General features: G+C 44.5%; 1 protein-coding gene across 1 annotated transcript in view; it reads right to left on the reverse strand.

Annotated features, from left to right (window-relative positions):
* CCDC6 (coiled-coil domain containing 6) overlaps window positions 1-14,337 on the reverse strand; it is a 133,704-nt gene extending 119,367 nt beyond the window's left edge. Inside the window, exon 1 of the mRNA XM_012934496.2 lies at window positions 13,679-14,337. Within this exon, the coding sequence (XP_012789950.2) occupies window positions 13,679-13,990 (312 nt within the window). The 5' untranslated portion in view covers window positions 13,991-14,337. The remainder of the gene's footprint in view (window positions 1-13,678) is intronic.
* Between the last annotated feature and the right edge of the window lie 3,933 nt (window positions 14,338-18,270).

Raw genomic sequence — 18,270 nt, forward strand, 5'->3', positions numbered from 1 at the left:
GCCATGCATGCCGGAGCACTATACCGGAGGGTCCATCCCCTGCACCACACAGTACATGGACAACTCCAAACCATTCACGATAAGCAAAAAAAATTAGTGATAACCCCTGGGGCATAATGATGGTAATAAGACTTATAGAAGCTTTGGCTCAAACTGAATGGGGAATACAAAGGTGAATTCACTTGCAAACTCACTGAGCACTTTTCAATAAATGTGCATCCCAAACTTGTGTACTTTGCTGTATGTTCTGCACCATTAGAGCTTAGAAGAAGTAAGCCCACACACTCTCCACAACATGATCTACACACATTTAGAGCAGTGACTGTTGTAGGCTATGGGACGTTGCAAATGAGCCTCAAAAAGTGCAGAGCCTCTAGGGGCCAGTGACCAGGCAAGACTGCCGGCATTCCCGTTCCTGTTCGGCCACTTAATGTGGTCGTAATGAAACACCCTATGCCCCGTCATCTGCAACATGGAGATAGCAAATGATTGTTGGAGAAAGAAAGAAGTCTCTAAGCACAAAGTAGTTGACAGACAATGGGACTATAACACATGATTATTATCATGGACTACCAAAGATAGGGTCAATGCATGCTTCATTGAATGAGGCCTGGGTTTGATCCCAGCAATATTCTCACCAACCCCTCCCCCTCCAAAAAAAAACAGTCATCTTTTAGGGGTATAGGCATGGTTTGGACCACACCCTACTGTACTCAGGGATCACTCCTGGCAGTATTTAAGGAACATCTGTAGTGCCAGGAATGGAAACTCGATCAGCCACATGCAAGCAAATGAAATAAACCCTGAATGACAGCTCTGGCCCCAAAAGATAGATCATCTTTTTTGTATTATTTATCTATAATTTTCTTTTTTATTGAATCACCTTGAGATAGTTACAAAGCTTCCATGTTTGAGTATCAGTCATACAATGATCGAACACCCATCCCTCCACCAGAGCACATTTTCTACCACCAATGTCCCGGGTATCTCCCCACCCCCAAAACAGAGCATCTTCTAGATGACAAATGACAGCTTCCTGAGTGCATGGAGCAGCCAGAGAGGAGCAACCCAGCACAGGACCCTCCCCATCGCTCCCCTCTTGTGACAACAGAGCCCACCAGACTTGCCCATGGGGGACCCGGTCTCTCCTGTTGTGTTTCTTTTCCACATTCGGGGTCAGCAGGAATGGGGGTGGAACACTTGCCTGCCCTGGGTGTATGCAGCCGGGGAGTTCGGCTACAGCTCAGAGTGAGGGGCACTGGCTCTGTGTGTTCAGTTAAAGAAGGTGGATTTCCACAGGGTGTTAGATAACTTTCTTCCTGAAATGGGGGCAAATAGGAAACACTTTCTCGAGGCTAACTGAAACTGATCCTTTTTAGGTCTTAGCTTCAAAATCTCCTGCCAGCCTCAGGTACGACTCAGTGACAGGGCTCATACCTCAACCGAACCAACGGGGAGGCCCTGGTTCAATTCCCTTTCATCCTCACCAACCACAATATAAAAATTAAAAAAAATAAAAATCACCTCCTGTAAGCTGCCTTCCTAAATTATGCTCCCCACACCTCAATAACTCATTGCAACAGCTCGTTCCAGGTATACTAATAGCAACCGCCTAGCACCCAGTAGATCAAAATTCGTTGACAATTATCCACTACTACTGTGGCAGTCAGACTACTCTTCAGGAGAGCTACAGCATAAGAACGAAGCGAATGACGATAACCGGGGCTATGGTGTGAGCTAAAGTGCAGGAGGATGACCCATGATGGCGGGAGACGGAACCAGCAAGAAGAGTCACACAGGTCCCCACCCAGAGACGTGCCGGCTCACCTGTTTCTTTTCCCAGGCAGGGAGTTTGCTGCCCTGGAAACACTCCCTTAGGTTTGGCATCTTGGGAATTGGTGGTAACGGAGTAGCCCTGACTATTCTGAAGGAACAGAATCTTTCAGAAATAATGAAGAGGAAACTATGCACCAGAGAAAGAGAAAACCATGCCAAAATAAACTTCACTCTGCACACGCTGCAGGTCCTTGTGCGAACTCTAACCGGGGTCCTCACAGAAACCCCTGAGATCGCAGGCGAGTGAGAACAGCTCTGGGCCTGTGTTTGCTAGTTTGCAGAAAGGTGATGGGGGATAAAGAGGAGATCTTCAAAGCTCTCCCAGCAGTACTTATGCCATTACCAGATAAACATTAGCTATCACAGCAACTAAAATAATTTGGAAGGGAAGCAAGGCTAGTAACAAATGCTATCAACTTCAAGTTTTTTCTCTTTAAACTTTCTTATAGTTTACTCAAAATGTTGTTAGGAAAATTAAACGCTTAAAACTTTTGTTCATTTTTATTAAAAGGACAAAGGCAACCAGGAGGTGTTAAAGCAAAATGCTTTCTCCAGAGAAACAAGCCCTCGCTATGGGCTACTTCCTCCAAATGAACACACTGATCCTTCTTCTAAATACAAATTAGGACAAATGGGTGCCAGGGTCAGAGCAAGGCAGAAGTCTGAGTATAAATCTCTGAAAAAACAGTGATGAACTAAATGCAGAATAGCTAAAAGGCAAAAAAAATTGAAGCTGAAGGAAGATATCAACAAGTGCTTTAATTAAAATGCTTCAGGACCAAATTCAAAACATCAATATCCGGGACAATTAAAACAAAATAGTAACTTTTATAGAGCAAGCTTTTCTTAGAAGGACAAGGAGAAGAAGAAAAAGATTTGTACAGGCCAGGATTGTGGTTAAAGTGATGGAGCACACACATGTGCAAGAACCTGGGTCTGGTCACTGGCACAGTACGCATAGCAGCACCACCACGTATGACCCTCCACAGTATTCAACAGAGAACTTTTCTTTTGGTTTTTGAGCTACACCGGGGAGTGCTCAGGAATTACTTTTTGGCAGTGCCCTGGGGGGGAATCAAAACCAGGTTGGCTACATGCAAGGCAAATGCCCTGCCTTCTAGACAATCACTCTAACCCCAAGAAATAAAACATCTTAGAATCACGTGTCCTCTCCTGGAAGGGAGCACAACATGACACACACCATAGCCATGCCACCGGACCCTATGCCAGGCTGTTTCAATTGGGGTACCCCAGAGGGGGGCAGGTAAGCCCCCCCCTGCCCCAGGGACCCAGCCCCAGCAGCTGAAAACCAAGAACTCAACCGGTGCCACACCCATGGCCGGCCCCCACACGCTCAGGCCGAGTCTCACCCACAAGTAGACCTATTCCTGGACCGCGCGGCTGTATTTGAGGCTGCATGACATCTCATACCTCACACCACACATACTCCAAGAGTAGTACCACACCACATTTGATGGGGTTTAAAGTAGGAGGCAACCAATCTTAGAGGGAAATTTTTTTTGACATACATATATATATAAAAGCACATAAGGCTCAACCTTTAACATGTTACTGATCTCTTATAGAAGAGCTTAATGGCTCTGGGTGAAATGCAACAATCTTCACAAACTTTAAGGAAACTTTTTTGAAGCATTTTCCGCGGTTTTTCATAACAAACAATACAAAACAAATTATTTTGGTTCCTATTTGGGAGTTGGGTCGATGTTCAGGATGGAAACATCCAAATTATGGTGGTGGGAAGGTGTACGAGTAGTGGGATTGATGTTCAAACATTAAATGTAACCAAATATTGTGAACTACTTTATAAAATTTAAAAATTATTTTAAAAAAATAAGTGTTTTCCTTAGTTTAAAAAAAAAATCTTCTAAAAACTGGTGCAGGAAGATCGAACTCAGGGCCAGTTACATGCAAAGTATGTGCTCTTATCACTGAGCTACATTCCTGACTCTAAAACAACAGCAGCAACAAAAAAGCACAGTCACTAGGAATAAAGGTTACCAGGGCATGAAGTCTAGGGAGTGTCTCTAACAGGGTTTTGTTAGGGATGGTTTAATAAAAAAATTTTTAAATACACTTTAAGTGGATAATGATGATAGCTATAAAACATTGTAAATATACCTAATACCACTGAAATATTCCATTTAAAGTGTCTAAATATTTCATATTTTGTCTATTTAACCACCATTTTTTAATATCCTATAAGACACTGGTCTCTAGATATCTAAGATATTTCTCAACAGTCACATGTAGTCAAGGTTCAACATGTGAAGCAGTGCATATATTGTCCAGAAGAGAAGACACCTTAGCATGTAGATATATGGCTGGACCCAAAGAAGTCCAAACCTATACTTTAAGGCCGTGTGCTTAAAAGTCTAGTTTCTAGTTGACAGATGTTAAAATTTAGTTGATTTCCCCTAAAATGTTGGTGTTTTTATAATCAGGATTACTGAATGAGCAGAGACACAATGTTTTGACTCTCAGCAAATGTTTTTTAAATAAAGCATTTCTAGTTTAAAAAAGAAAATATCTAAGTTATTATCTAAGTTGGGAGATTAAGTTTGTTTATAAAAAAAAAAGACTCACTAACTTGAAAATAATTTCATGAATTGAAAACTGAATATAATTCTTTTATTTTAGTCCTTCTAATTCAATCTCAAGGGGCCCAAAAGAAATACATGGGTCAAGGTGCTTTCCTTGCATGCATCCTGGGTTTGATCCCCTGAACCATATATGGTCCCTTAGCCAGGACTAATCAGGTGTGGCCCAAAAACCAAAAACAATCACACACACACACACACACAAATGCACTTACACACACAAACACACGTGCGCGCGCACACACACAAACACTGACAGCATACAAAAAACTGAAATTGTGGCAGCAACTTGTAGGGCCCTATTTTTACAGCAGTACTAGATTTCAAAAAACATTCTCTAGCTCCCTGTACACAATGTTGTTTTCATTCTTCCACAGTCCTCTTTCCTTGTATGGCAAACTTTTCTGAATTAGGACCAATGTCTGGCTAACTACCCTAATTCTGCTCTTCAGTCCAAATGGCCTCGTTTGATCTGCCCCGAGATACCCTGAAGGGGATTAACCAGCTCACTCTGGACACACACCTGGCACCCATGGGGGCTGGTTTGATCTGGAACAGATGCTGAGAAGATTATCCCATCAATCAACACTGCTTTCTTAAAAAAAAAAAGGGGGGGGGAGGAGCTTAAAACTGCCCATAAAATAGTATTTCTATTCTAATAAACAAGCCCTTTGTTTACACATAGTTTCAGAATAATAACTTAAGGAATTCAGTGCACCCAACAATATTCCAGGAAAGGAAGGTGAGTGGGCCCCAGAGTGCAGGAGAATGCTCAGAGGAAAAACAATCTAATTTTGACCTACCAACAATATACAAATTATGAAATTAAGCCACCAATGACAGTTCTTTTCAATCGTCACCACATTAAAAAGAAAATTACAAACAAAAAGCCTCCTTTGATTGTCATCTCAACTTAAATGAGCCAACTGGCAACTCCCAGCGTCAGAATAAGCTAAACAGGACTAGAGATAGTACAGCAGGTACTATCTCTAGTACCTGCTAGGTACATTTGCCCTGCATGTGGCCAATCTGGATTCCATTCCCTGCAGTCCATATGGTCCCCAGTGAGCAGAGTCGGGAATAAATCCTAAATACAGCCCACTATGGCCAAAAAATAGTCAAGAAAAAGAAGTCAAAGCAAATTCAACTGTTCCTGAACATGACAGATTGTTTCCTTTAAAGACATTCAGAGATAGAAGAATTTCCGTTTCAGAAGGTAAGAACACAGACAGGAGCCCACTCTAACTTCCTTTCAACTTTTCACTCCTACAGCTACTCCTCCACTTCCCAGTCCTCTGGGTGGAAAGTGATGGAAAGAATCTTGAGAACCGGCCCGAAAAATTGGGGGAGGGACACTGACACTCAGGTGGTGGGTGCAGAGCTGGAACACTGCGTGCCTGAAACTATTTCGAACTGTACTGTACATCAATGCCTCAATTAAAATGGAAGAAAACAAAACAAAAAAACGAAGTGATGGAGAGGGAAGGACCACATTGTCTCTGCTAAGACACTCAGCCAGGACCAAACTGAATGAAAGTCAAATACAATCTCTGGTGGGTGTCTGGACGAGCTCTCACATTCCTCTGGCACCCGATAAGCCATTCTTTAGTACTTGTAGGTTGAATCCTGCTTATTTCTGTCTGTATTAATCATATACCATTTTGTGCCCTACCACAGCGGCAAATACCAGGGGTGGGGAAGTGGAGGTAGGGGCTGGTCACAGAAAAATTTCCATGCATTACTCGAGTGAATACTATGAATTTTAATCACCAAATCTCACTACATGCATCACATCTAGCAACCAATAATAAGGAGGCAAGTTAATTCTAAATAACAAACTATTAACTCGTCTTTTAGCATCCTTCTCTCTAAAAGAAAAACACCTACACAAAGTACCATTTGCAATTTACTGATATGAGTACTAGGATAAATTTATAGTTGTGGGCTTGACAATCCTAAGATATATGAAAACTGACAGTCTTGGGAAAACAAAGCATCCGTAAATTAACACCGATCCAATATCCTAATAACCATAAATAATTTTCCAGAGCATTAGTTTTCCTGTCAAGAAAATTTCAACCAACACCAAATAAGAACAAACACTTGTGAATGGTTGCTTTGCCATAATAACAATTCAATCTATCTAAAAAGTAACTTCATTATGATTAAAAACAAAAAACAACACTACCTCTGGAGGAGAAATAAGAGGAAACTAGAATGTAACCACTTAACTCCCCTCATGCCAGAGTTTGTTTTTCTAAAGCCCATCATGGCTTTAGAGAGTGAGTACAGCAGTAAGACTCTACCTTGCATGTGTAACACTACATCAGGTCAGAGCCCAAATTCCACTCTTCAAGTCACACATGGACACCTACAGAGATTCAGCATCTCCCTCATCCTATACATAGATGCTTCCCCCATCAGAACTCTACTGGCACTGATGCAGCCCCCATAGATGATCCACAGTTGCTTCTGAAGGCAGCAACAGAGCATTACAACATTAAAGAAAGTCACAGGAAAAAAAAAATGTCTGCAATGATGTCACCATCATGGAAAGTGAGGCAAAGAATCTTGAGGACATCCAAAGGAGTTTTTTTCCTCTGGCTTTGTTGACAAACCTTTGGAAAAGTGAACCAGAAGACACTTTGTCCCCTTGCAGAAGTGAAATGTATCCTCAGAGTCTAGGTACACCGCTACAAGTTAGCCTACATCATTACCCCCCCCCCAAGACCCAATGCAGTGGTCCCCAAAAGTATACAGTGTATCCATCCATCCAGTCTGTTTAACCAATTCTGGTGAAGACGGTGTTTAGAACACTAATGACAGTACCATTCTGGGAACTCCACAAGATAGAGCAGAGAGCATTGGAATCCTGACCCCAGTCAAAACAAAACAAAAAACACAAAGATGCTTCATCAACCCCAAAAAAATACCTGGAGTCAACCCAACTATTATTCGAATGTCTATCAAATGCCAGGCATTGAGGAATTTGAACAAACAAAATGAACTCAGTCCCCATACTTGCAGTGCTTGTATGCAAGATAATGAGAGACCTTTAGAGACCTGTGGAACTGGGGAAGTGCCTAGCTAAGACGGTCCAGACCAGTGCACACCAGGAGTGGTGGTGGAGGCAGCAAGACTGCAAATTAACACCAATTCAGGGCCAGCCCAATAGCACAGTGGAAAGGCACTTGCCTTGCATGCGGATGGCATGGGTTTGATTCCCAGCCCCGAGGAAGGTCCTCAGAGCCGTGGCAGAAGTGAGCCCTGAGTGCAGCAGAGCCAGAAGGAAGCCCTGAGCTAAAAAAAAAAAAAAAAAAAAACGAACGAAAAAACGCAGACTACTTGGACTGAGAATAATGGGGAAGAAGAATGGAAGAGTAAAAGCAGGGCACATAGCCCAAGGAAATGACAAAAATTCCAGGACCAGGCAAGTAATTCAGCAGTTTAAAGAATGTGAGGGGTGTGGCAAGGAACAAGTAAGGGATGGATCACAGTGCCTGGAAATGGCCAGAAAGTTTACCTTGATCCCAAGGGCAATGGGAAGCCACTGCAGGGTCTAAGCAAGCAGTGGCTACTTCATCTTTCTGCTCGAGACTGGTCTCTCCAGCCTTGAACAAGAGAAACTGCAAACCAGTTGCTGGTGATTCTCTGAACAATTCCCCAGGCCCAGCAAGGTAAGGAGAACAACTACGAGAGACAGATACAATCTCTTCTAAGATGTTGTTTCTATAATCAAATCCATAGCAAATATAAGAAACACAGAAGAAAAACACAATGTGAAAAAAGAACTTTAAAGAAATCCAAGAACAGACTTTTGGATGTTTGTTTGGGGGTGACACCCTGCAGTGTTTGGAAGCCTCTTCTGGCTGAGGGCTCAGTACAGGCGATGGAATCCTGGCCTCCTGTAAGCAAAGCATGATCAAGCCACTGACTGAGCCGTCTCACCAGAACCTAAGAACAGCCTCATAGATCTGTGCGCCAAGACCTGTGAGGCCATACTTTCTCAAAGCTGTGTCTAGAGTTTAATGTTTCTGTTAAAATCTAATTCATTTTAAATGGCGGGGGCAAGAGTGGCGGAGACAGCACATCTCTTCACAGGGCACGGCAATGCTGGTCTGATAACTTCAGAGAGACTGCCAGAATGAACTCTTAAAAATGGAAAATTGGATATTAGGCTTCCAGAGTAAATAATCCAAAATCCACAACATTACTAGATGGTAGCTTTTATTGGTGCACAAAACCATTACACTGCTGATGTTTAAAATAGCCAGGTTTTCTCATCATGCCATACTAACATGGGTTTTTGCACAATTTTAAAGTGCTTTTGCATTTCTACATTCCCATAAGTTTCTATAGTGGAAGACTAATCTTATAATTCAAAGACACTTAAATACAAGTTATTTATTACGGACCTGAAGTTTTCAATCAAACATTTAGTGAAGGGTCTGAGCTCACTGAGATTTACATGTATCAGTGAATTAGCCACACCCAGTGTGAGTCAGATTCTAACTAGCTCAGAACTTTGAAAGGCATGAGGCAGAAGTGACAGTAGAGCAAGTATGGTGTTTGCCTTGCACACTGCCATCCCTGATCCAATTCCTGGTACCCCAAGATCCCCTGACCACTACCAAGAGTGATTCCTTAGTGCAGACCCAGGAGTAAGCCCTAAGAGCTGGTTGTGTCCCCCACACCCCTAAAAAGGAACTCTATACCACCAACATACACAAGCTGAGAACTTCTAAACTACTGACATACTATCAACCAATGCTGGCACTCACCTCCTCAGAGACCACCGCCTTTGACAACTTTCACCTCCCTTAAACCAGTGCTCTTCAATCAGATCTTCACCCACTGTACAAGTCAGGCAGATGTTAGGCTCGATCTAACGATCTAAAATAAAATAGTTCAAGCTACTCAAAAAAATGGACTGAGCATTTAGTTTTCATTTATTCCCTCCACTCTGGCAAAAAATTATTATCTATGGAGATGACAAATGATCACTGAAGATTCCACTGCATCTCTAAGTCCCAAACAAAATAGACTAGGAGCAAGCAATAACTCATTGAGGACCAGGCAGCTGTGAACATGGACGAAAGACCTTGTACAACTGGTTCTTCCTCACAGATGATGCTTAGCTCTATCATACTTAACATATTGGTTAACTTAATTATCAATATTAAGATATTGATTAACATAAACCATCAAACTTGTCCCTTAGTAAGCGGGTAGCCTGGTAAGAAAAAGCAATGGATTGAATATCCAAAAGAGATAAATGTAGGGGATGGAATGTAGCTGAGTTATAAAAGATAATGTTTTCAATACATGACACTCGGTTTGATCTGGGAGCATTCACATACCCCAAAAGAACTAATGCCAACAGAAGTTCCAAACCAATCTTTCAGTTTTGACTTTAAAGGAAAGAAGGAATTTTAAAAAATAAGTGACAGAGGCTATTAGAATGGCCAAAATCTATAACAGTGACAACAATCATCAACTTCTGGATATGAAGCAAACAGAATCATTTACCCATTGCTGGTGAGAATGCAAAATTATGGTGCAGCCAATTTGAAAGACAGTTGAGAACTTTCTTAGCAAAACTAAAAATACTCTTACCATATAATCTAGCACATTCACTCTTTGGTAGTAACCCAAATGTGTTGAAATCATCTGTCCACACACACACCAAAAAAAAAAAAAAAAAAAAACCTGCACAAATGTTTATTATAGCTTTATTCATAACTGCAAAAACTGGAAAGCAACCAAGACCTTCTGTAACAAAAATTCATTATGGTTCATCCAAACAATAGAATATTATTCAACGTTAAAAAGACATGAGCTATCAAGCCATAAAAAAAAAAAAAAGACATGGAGGCCACTTAAATGCTTACTACTCAGAACTAAGTCCATCTGAAAAGACTGCAGTACTTTATGTATCCAACTATAGTATGTTCTGGAAAAGATAACCATGGGAATAGTAAAAAGAACAATGGTGAAAAACTAGAAGGGATTAAAAAACAAGGAACAGAGGGTTTTCAGATTTCTGGATTTATTCTCTCATACATGTTTCTTATCAAGCTTTTATCAAAATCCATAAAACATACAACACCAAAACAGAACATTAATGTAAACTATGAACCTTGGATGATCAAGAAGTATCAGCTGGTTCATAGATGACAGCTCTCGATGTACCTCCAGTGAAAGATGTTGATAAGAGAAAGGAAAAAGGTCAGGAAGTAGATGGGAAATTTCTGCACCTTATGATCAATTTTGTTTTTCACCTAGAACTGCTCAGGAAAAAAATTAAGTTAGTTTAAAAATCAGAAAAATCTGCCTCTTTTCCAGGATATGATTAACAATGTACCATCCTACACATGTTCAGGGAAAAGACAGAATATCCATAATTACCTTTGGTGTCCAAGAACATGAAAGCTATTATTATAGTAAATGGTACTAATAACAGGAAGGCATGTAACAGGACGACGGATGGTACCATCCTCCCTTCAAAATGAAATAGTGAGGGGTCAGTGAGATAGTACAGTGGGTAAAGCGCTTGCCTTCTACGAGGCTGAGCCAGGTTCGATCCCTGTATCCCACCTGGGCCTCCAAGCACCAGAAGAGATCCCTGAGTGCAGCACCAGATGCAAGCCCTGAGCACCAGTGGGTGTGCCCCAAAAATCAATTTTTTTAAATTTAAAAATTAGAAGTGACAAGTCTAGCAAAGCTTTCACTATTAAGACTTTCACAAACCTCCTAGACAGCTACTAACAAAGTAGTAAGTGCCTGTGAATTGTTACAGGTGGCCCAGCTTAACCTTGAAGCAAACTATGATGACATTGTTTTAATGAACTTTTTCCCTCCACAGATCCACTTTACGGAGTCACACACATTTCTCCCAAATTATAAACCTGAGAGGTCACAATTGCCAACACAGCCTGTGTTCAGGTCAGTTATCCAAAGACTTTCAAAACTGGAACTCTCTGCACACCTGACCCCTTCCTCACAACACCGGCCAGTACCAGGGAAGCTAGGAAACCACAAGCACTTTTTCTCCCTAACTATATTAATACAGACATTAAGGAAGAACTGAGAGCCTTATGATACTCCCAGGTTGTCATCTACGGTCATTCCAGAACTCTATTCTGTAAGATCAGAAAACATTTCACAAGGTATATTTGGTGGGAGATCAGTTTTCGTGGCGGGGAAGTGCAGAAAGCCACCCACCGCACACTCTCTCCCCAAGCTGAGTGTTCACGAGGCCTCTGATCTTATACTGCAGGAATGAACGTTGTCCCTGCAAAGCCAACTGTGTTTGTGTGCAATTTACAGACCTCCTTATAACAGGGTCCATGTGTGAAACAGATAACCCTTTCATAGTATCTCTACCTCACTCCTCCCTCCCAAACCAACAAAAACAGCCTGAATTGCTCCCTGTATGCAAGAAGCTAGAGGTACTGTTTCATGTAAATTTCACCTCTTTCTGTCTTTTCACATTTTCCAGAAGACTAACCCTCTCATTTGCTACCCTTAAATAAACTGCTTCTACCAACTTTCCCTGTTCTCAAACCCCCCACCCCACAGAGACATCTCTCTGGGCCAAGAAAGCTACCAAGGAGGTGTGGAAGTGGCTGCCTCTGCAAATTCCTCTCCCCCTTCCCAGGAAAAGGGCACTTGAACGTTACCTTCAGGGGAGACATAGATATTGCTCAAATTCCATTCACCGGGACTTGAGCACAGTCAATTTCCATTTAAAGGCTGCCAATCACACTGAAACTTTGGTGGAAGGAAACCTGCTTTCTAAACAAAATTGAATTGCAATCCAGTTCCCATGTATGAGCTAGCACCGGCAGAGCACTCCCAGACTCACTCACTGGCACAGGAGCACCTTAGATTTGACCCATTTCATTTTCAGGGTGTGATTTTTGAGCCATCCCCAAATGCATGCGTCGTCCCACCCTACCCCGCCTCCCCATCTGAATTCTGAATGTACAGGTCAATGAGCTATTACGCTGCAGCTATGGCAAATCATCCCTTTGATTCCTTGACATTTTCTTCCCTCTTCCTGGCTGGCAACTGTTTTCCTATGAATAGGGTTGTCTGTATAGGGATTCTGCATGTTAATGATGTGGCAAGCTGGCATCTGGCAGGGCTGTAGGTGAGAGCACAGAGTGTACTTTTCCCAGTGAGGTTTCACCTCATCATAGCTATATGAGTGGCCTTTCTAGCCGCCTGCTATGCTCTCTGGGAGATTTACACACCTAATGGCAACCTCCTGGCGGGGGGGAAGCTTCCAGACCGGGAAGCGAGGACAGAAGCGCCAGCCTCCCCCACCCCACCCCCGCCCCCTCCATCACAACCACCGCTAGGCTCTGAACTCAGAAGCAAAATATCCCCTAAATACTCCACCAGTGGAGCAAACACACTCAGTACATCTTAGCGGGGTAGAAGATCGCTCTTCTGCCCCTGATTTCAGCCTAACGACGCTTCAAACCCTGTACTCGGCTCCAGGTCACTCAAAGATGCTGCGTTCTCCAGTTCTGTCTACCGCGCCCCCCCCCGCCCCCCAACTCCGCCACGGAAAGGACTTCGAACCGAGGTGGGCACATCAGCTCCGGGTCCCCGCCCTTCCCTGGCGATCCTGGCCAGAAAACTCCACTTCCCAGATTCCCGGCCACTTGCTCCCGCCTCCTCTCCCCGGGCGAGCTCGCAGTAGCGCCGTCCTGATGCTAAGCGAAGTGACCAGCCAGCTGCTCACCCCGGCGCCCCCGGCCAGGCCCCCGGAAAAGGCCCCGGTTCCCTCCCTCTCCCCCAACCTCTGGCTCCACCAGATTCTGAAAGAACCCCTCGGGCATGCCAGGACTGTGAAAAGTCCCACCCCGCCCCCCCACACACACTCCAGTCACGCTGCCAGGCTCCAGCTCTGCCCGGGAGGGGCCTCCACCCCAGAATCGAAAAGGGGAACGTGGGTGGTTGTCCCGGCAGCCTTCTCCAGCACCGTGCAGGGGGCCTGGACCCCCGGGGAGGGCAGTCCCGCATGGCCCCGAAGGGGCACCTCCCTCTCCCCCACCCGCCGGGGTCGGGCAGATCGCGGCAGGGGGTGTGCTGCCCGAGGTTCGCCCCCCTCCGCCTCCCAAGAGACTGGAAGAGCCGAGTCGGGGTGCAGCCCCTCTCCCCGAAGCGGGCGGAGGTCGCCGCTGCGGCGCGCCCCCCGGGGGAGCACTCACGATGGTCACGCTGGCTTTGCGCAGGTCGCGGTTCTCCTCCTGCAGCGCCTTGCACTTGAGTTTGTAGGTCTCCAGCTCGATCTTCAGCACCTTGTTCTCCTGCTGCAGCGAGGCCAGGCGGTTGGTGAGCTCCTCCAGGCGGAACGGCGAGATGACAATGCCCCCCGACTTCCCACCGCCGCCGCCGCCGCCGCCCCCGCCGCCGCCGCCGCCGCCGCCGCCCGAGGTCGACGAGCAGGACGACTGCATGGCGGCCGAGCTGCTGTGGCCCCCCGCCCCGTCCGTGTCGCTCTCGCTGGCGCTGTCCGCCATGGCCGCGGCGGGCTGGCGGGGAAGCGGAGGAGGAGGACGACGACGACGACAAGGGAGGCGGCGGCGCAGGCTGGGCTGCGAATGAGTGGGCGCCGGGCGAGCACCGGGGAGCGCCGAGCTGGGCGCCTGGCACCAGGGCGCAGACGCGGAGCGGCGGCGAGAGAAAGAGAGGGAGCTTCCCGCTGCCAAGGGACCTCCCTGCCAGAGAACAGAGACCCCGCCCGGGCTCGGGCAGTATTGCACTGGGGCTCGCTCCAGCCGGGCCTGGCGCGCTCGCTAGGCCGCCCTGCACCGCCGGCCGCGAGCCGCGGGAGCCGCCCGCCGCCGCCGCCGCCGCCGCCACCCGCCTCCCGGCGCCCGCCCCGACCCGCCCGCCGGCCGGCCGCCGCACGTGTTCCGCCCCCGAGGGCCTCCGGGCCCCCCGGCCTTAAGTCCCCGGCCGGCCAGCCTCTTCCGGGCCCGCACCCGCTCCCGGGAAAAGGAAACTCGACAGCCCCCCGCCCCGCCCCCGCCCGCCCGCAGCCTCGCAGGTGCCGGGGACACGTGGAAAGGTCAGCGGGGCTCGGGCCGTGCAGACCCGGCCGCGCCGCGGCCCCGTCTTCCGCCGACTGGGCGTGCTCGTGTCTCCCTCTGTCTGCTTGCAACGTACGCGCAGCCCTCGGCCGTTTTATCTTTTCCCTGAGCACCAGACTTTGCTGGGAAGCTCGGAGGAGCGCTCCGAGAACAGAAAGTTCGCGTGCCCGGAGCGGGATGAGGGTGAAACGCACGGCAGCCACAGGTTTACATCCTTCGGGAAGAATTTAGCAGCAGAGACTAACTGCTGCTCCTAATCTCGGAAGCCACACCGAGCTCAGTTGTTTAAACAAGGTGCAGGCTTTCTTCTATCTTGCAAGCAGCGCCAGGCCATCTCACGCAATGGAATTAAGAGGCTAACATTTATCTAATCCAAGAACGGAAAAAAAAAATGATAAACACTTTTAGTGGACTGAAACATCTCTTTAAGTGCCGATTTCCCAAAGTTAACTGCAAGATAGTTAATTAATGTTCTACAAGTAGCGATGGTTATTTGGGAATAAAAAAAATCATCGCTCTTTACTGTCATCTTGCCACTCCTAGAAAATTTAGTAGGTCAAAAATAAAACATTCACTACTCTAATGTTCTCCTTTGGCAGCATAAGAAATTCAAAATAAAACCTTTTATTCTCCCCCATCCCCTAAAAAAAAAAAACACCTGCAGGAAATTGGCCCAGCAGGTGAGGTGATACTAAACACTTTACACTGTTGACACAAAACAGCTTTCACTAAGTATAAAAATTGGAAAGTGAAACTGACCAGACTCGTTTTTTTTTTTATTATCCAAGCTTATTCAATGGAAGAACAAACACGTGGACACAGAAAATAGAACCCAAAAGTGTTGGGCTTTTCTTTTTCTACTGCTTTGAACTTTTGGAAAGGTGTATACTATTTGAGAAAGGATGAAGAGGTGATTTTCATGAGGCTTTATCCCCACTCCTATCTTTAAACCTGAATTGGATCTAATGATTAAACTGTTATCCAGTGGCTAGTGGAAAACTCCAAGTGTTCCAAATGACATCATCTTTTACCAAGATGGCTGCTTCCAGCAGACAGCTCAGAAATGCCAAGTGCAATTAAACTCTCAATTTCTCCTAGTTACTTGTTTAATGCTTCGAGACTTCTGAAGTTAGTCACTGTTCCTGTGGCCGAGGATTTTTGCTTTATTCTTCAAGAAACGTGTAGCCAATGGAAATAGATCTGTTAGAAATCATCTCGATTAGTTTTTCAATGGAAATCACTTTCAATGGAAAATAATTTTTCTCCCCGACTTTTCCTTTGGAAGACCTGGTGAATGGGACAGGCGGCCTGTTAAGTTGGAAACAGCTTCTGGAAAGCTGACGTGCTGGGTGAAATCGAAGAGTAAAACAAGCAGGGAGCAGCAGCCCAGGGGGAAAACCCAGATTTAACAGCATTCTTTCCACTTTATTCAACACTATCATGGAATCTCAAGAGCGAGTCTGGCTTCCATACTTCACAAGTTTCTATTGTTCCCATCCCATAGAATCTTAAAGCTTCCACTTGCAGAGCTTATTGCAACAGAAACATTCCTTCCGTGCAGGGGAGAGGGCAAGTTGGCGCTTCCTAGGCTTTATCACTCCGCTAACTGCCTCAAAAAGGCGGACTCACAGCTTCAAGTCGGCAGAGGGGCGGGGCTTACAGAGCCCGGCGTTCTTAAAGGGCCCACGTTACGGCCAAGTCAAGAGCATATTAGGCATGGATACGATTTGAAAGGAAAAAAACTGCATTTTGGCATGGTACTTCTAGGTAATAAACGTGTAGAGAAGACTTTGGGAGAAAACCATCCTCCAAGTGGTTTTCTGCTGATACAGATGGGAATAAACGGGAATATTTTTTTCACTGTGGTTTTCATTGTTATTGCAAAGCAGAAGCGTGTCTAATTTTCTACTTCTTGTAAAAGTGATTCCTCTTATAAACAGGCCATTTATCACAACATTGGTTCAGTAATAGCATTACAATGGAAATACTAGTTACAAAACCAATAATATCATTATAAAACTCCTCAGCTTTCTGGAGGAAATGAATCAGAAGGATAAATGGTAGTATGTGTTGCCTGGAGGAATAAGAGACAAATTTAGATAATCACTTCCATCAGAGAAATAATAAAATTTACCTTTGCCCTAAATTCAAACTGCAAAAAATATAACAGCCAAAGGAAAAAAAATGCCTTATAATCTAATTGCAAAGCACAACATAAAAATATTTATTTGTCTAATACCATTTGTGCAGCCAATTTTACTCTATACCCTTGACACTTTCAATAGTAAAATAAAAATAATGGCAGAAATCATAGCGAAATGTTGTTCAACTTGTAATGGCTGCAAATGAAATGTTGGATACATATCTAGTGACATTAATGTTAGATATGAGTGCTTTTCTTACATCTCAGTGGATTTGTAGTTGAAGGACATACCATTGCAATTTTGAGAAGGTAATAAGCTAAATAAAACTGGTTCTTATAGAGTTTCCAGATTTAGATAAATCATAGATAAGAGAACCAATCTATGCCGTTACTGCTTAAAAGATATTTGTTAACTTTTCTTGGGAGGTGAGAAGGAGGTAGTCTCACCCAGTGGTACTGACTGGCCATTCCCAGCTTGGTGCTCAGAGGCGAATACCCCAGTAGTGCTCAGAGGATCAGGCAATGACAGGAATCAAACCGGGGCCTTCACCGTTCAAAGAATGTGCTCAGTTCTTTGAGCTATCTCCTGGCCCCCATAGGTTTAATATTTAATTTACTTTTAATTTATTTAGCCTTATTTGTTTTAGTTTTATTTATTTAATGATGTATATTTATTTGTTTAATGATTTAAAGGATATAACTAGTCTTTTGGCTTTGTCAATATAAGCTTTATCAAACCTGGCACTATATAACTAGTCCTTTGACTTTGTCAATACAAGCTTTCTCAAACCTGGCACTATGACAGGTGGGGCTAGCTAATTCTTTGCTGTGGGACAGAAAGACACTCTGCATTTAGGATGCTTATCAGTAGTATCCCTACATGCCAACAATGTGTCCAGATATAAGCTCAATACTGAGTTGTGTTTGAGAACCCCTCATGGAATAGAACAATTATTTTGCAGGGCAAAAGCAGGTCTATTTTGGAGTGTCTCTTCTGGCAATATATTGATTACCACTGAACTATCTTGAGAATTTCTCTCGTTTCACGTTGCCAATGTCAACAGAAAATCTTGAGCCCAAAACCACCACATCCACACTTTCTACTATTGCTGTTTTCCATCATCCCATTTCTTCAATAAGCCTTTTTAAAACACATTTTATACGGGGCTGGAGCGGTTGCACAGCAGGTAGGACGTTTGCTTTGCAAGCGGCTGACGGGGGTTCGATTCCCAGCATCCCATATGGTCCCCTGAGCACCGCCAGGGGTGGTCCCTGAGTGCAGAGCTAGGAATGACCCCTGAGCATTGCTGGGTGTGACCCAAAAAGAAAAAAAAAACATTTTATACTTATTAGCAAAATATTTTATACTTATTTGCATAAAATAGCACCCCACCCAGGCAAGAGCAACCAAATTAATTCTATATCTTATCTTGCTCTGCTTGTGTTCACCCATTACTGGGTCACATGAAAACAAAGAAATCAAAGCCATTTCTTTTGTTTTTAAGTTTTTTATTTTAATAGATTTTCTAATTAAATCATTGTGAGATAGACCCTTACAAATCTC

The sequence above is a fragment of the Sorex araneus genome, chromosome 5, assembly GCF_027595985.1.
Source record: "Sorex araneus isolate mSorAra2 chromosome 5, mSorAra2.pri, whole genome shotgun sequence".
In the NCBI taxonomy this organism is placed as follows: Eukaryota; Metazoa; Chordata; class Mammalia; order Eulipotyphla; family Soricidae; genus Sorex; species Sorex araneus.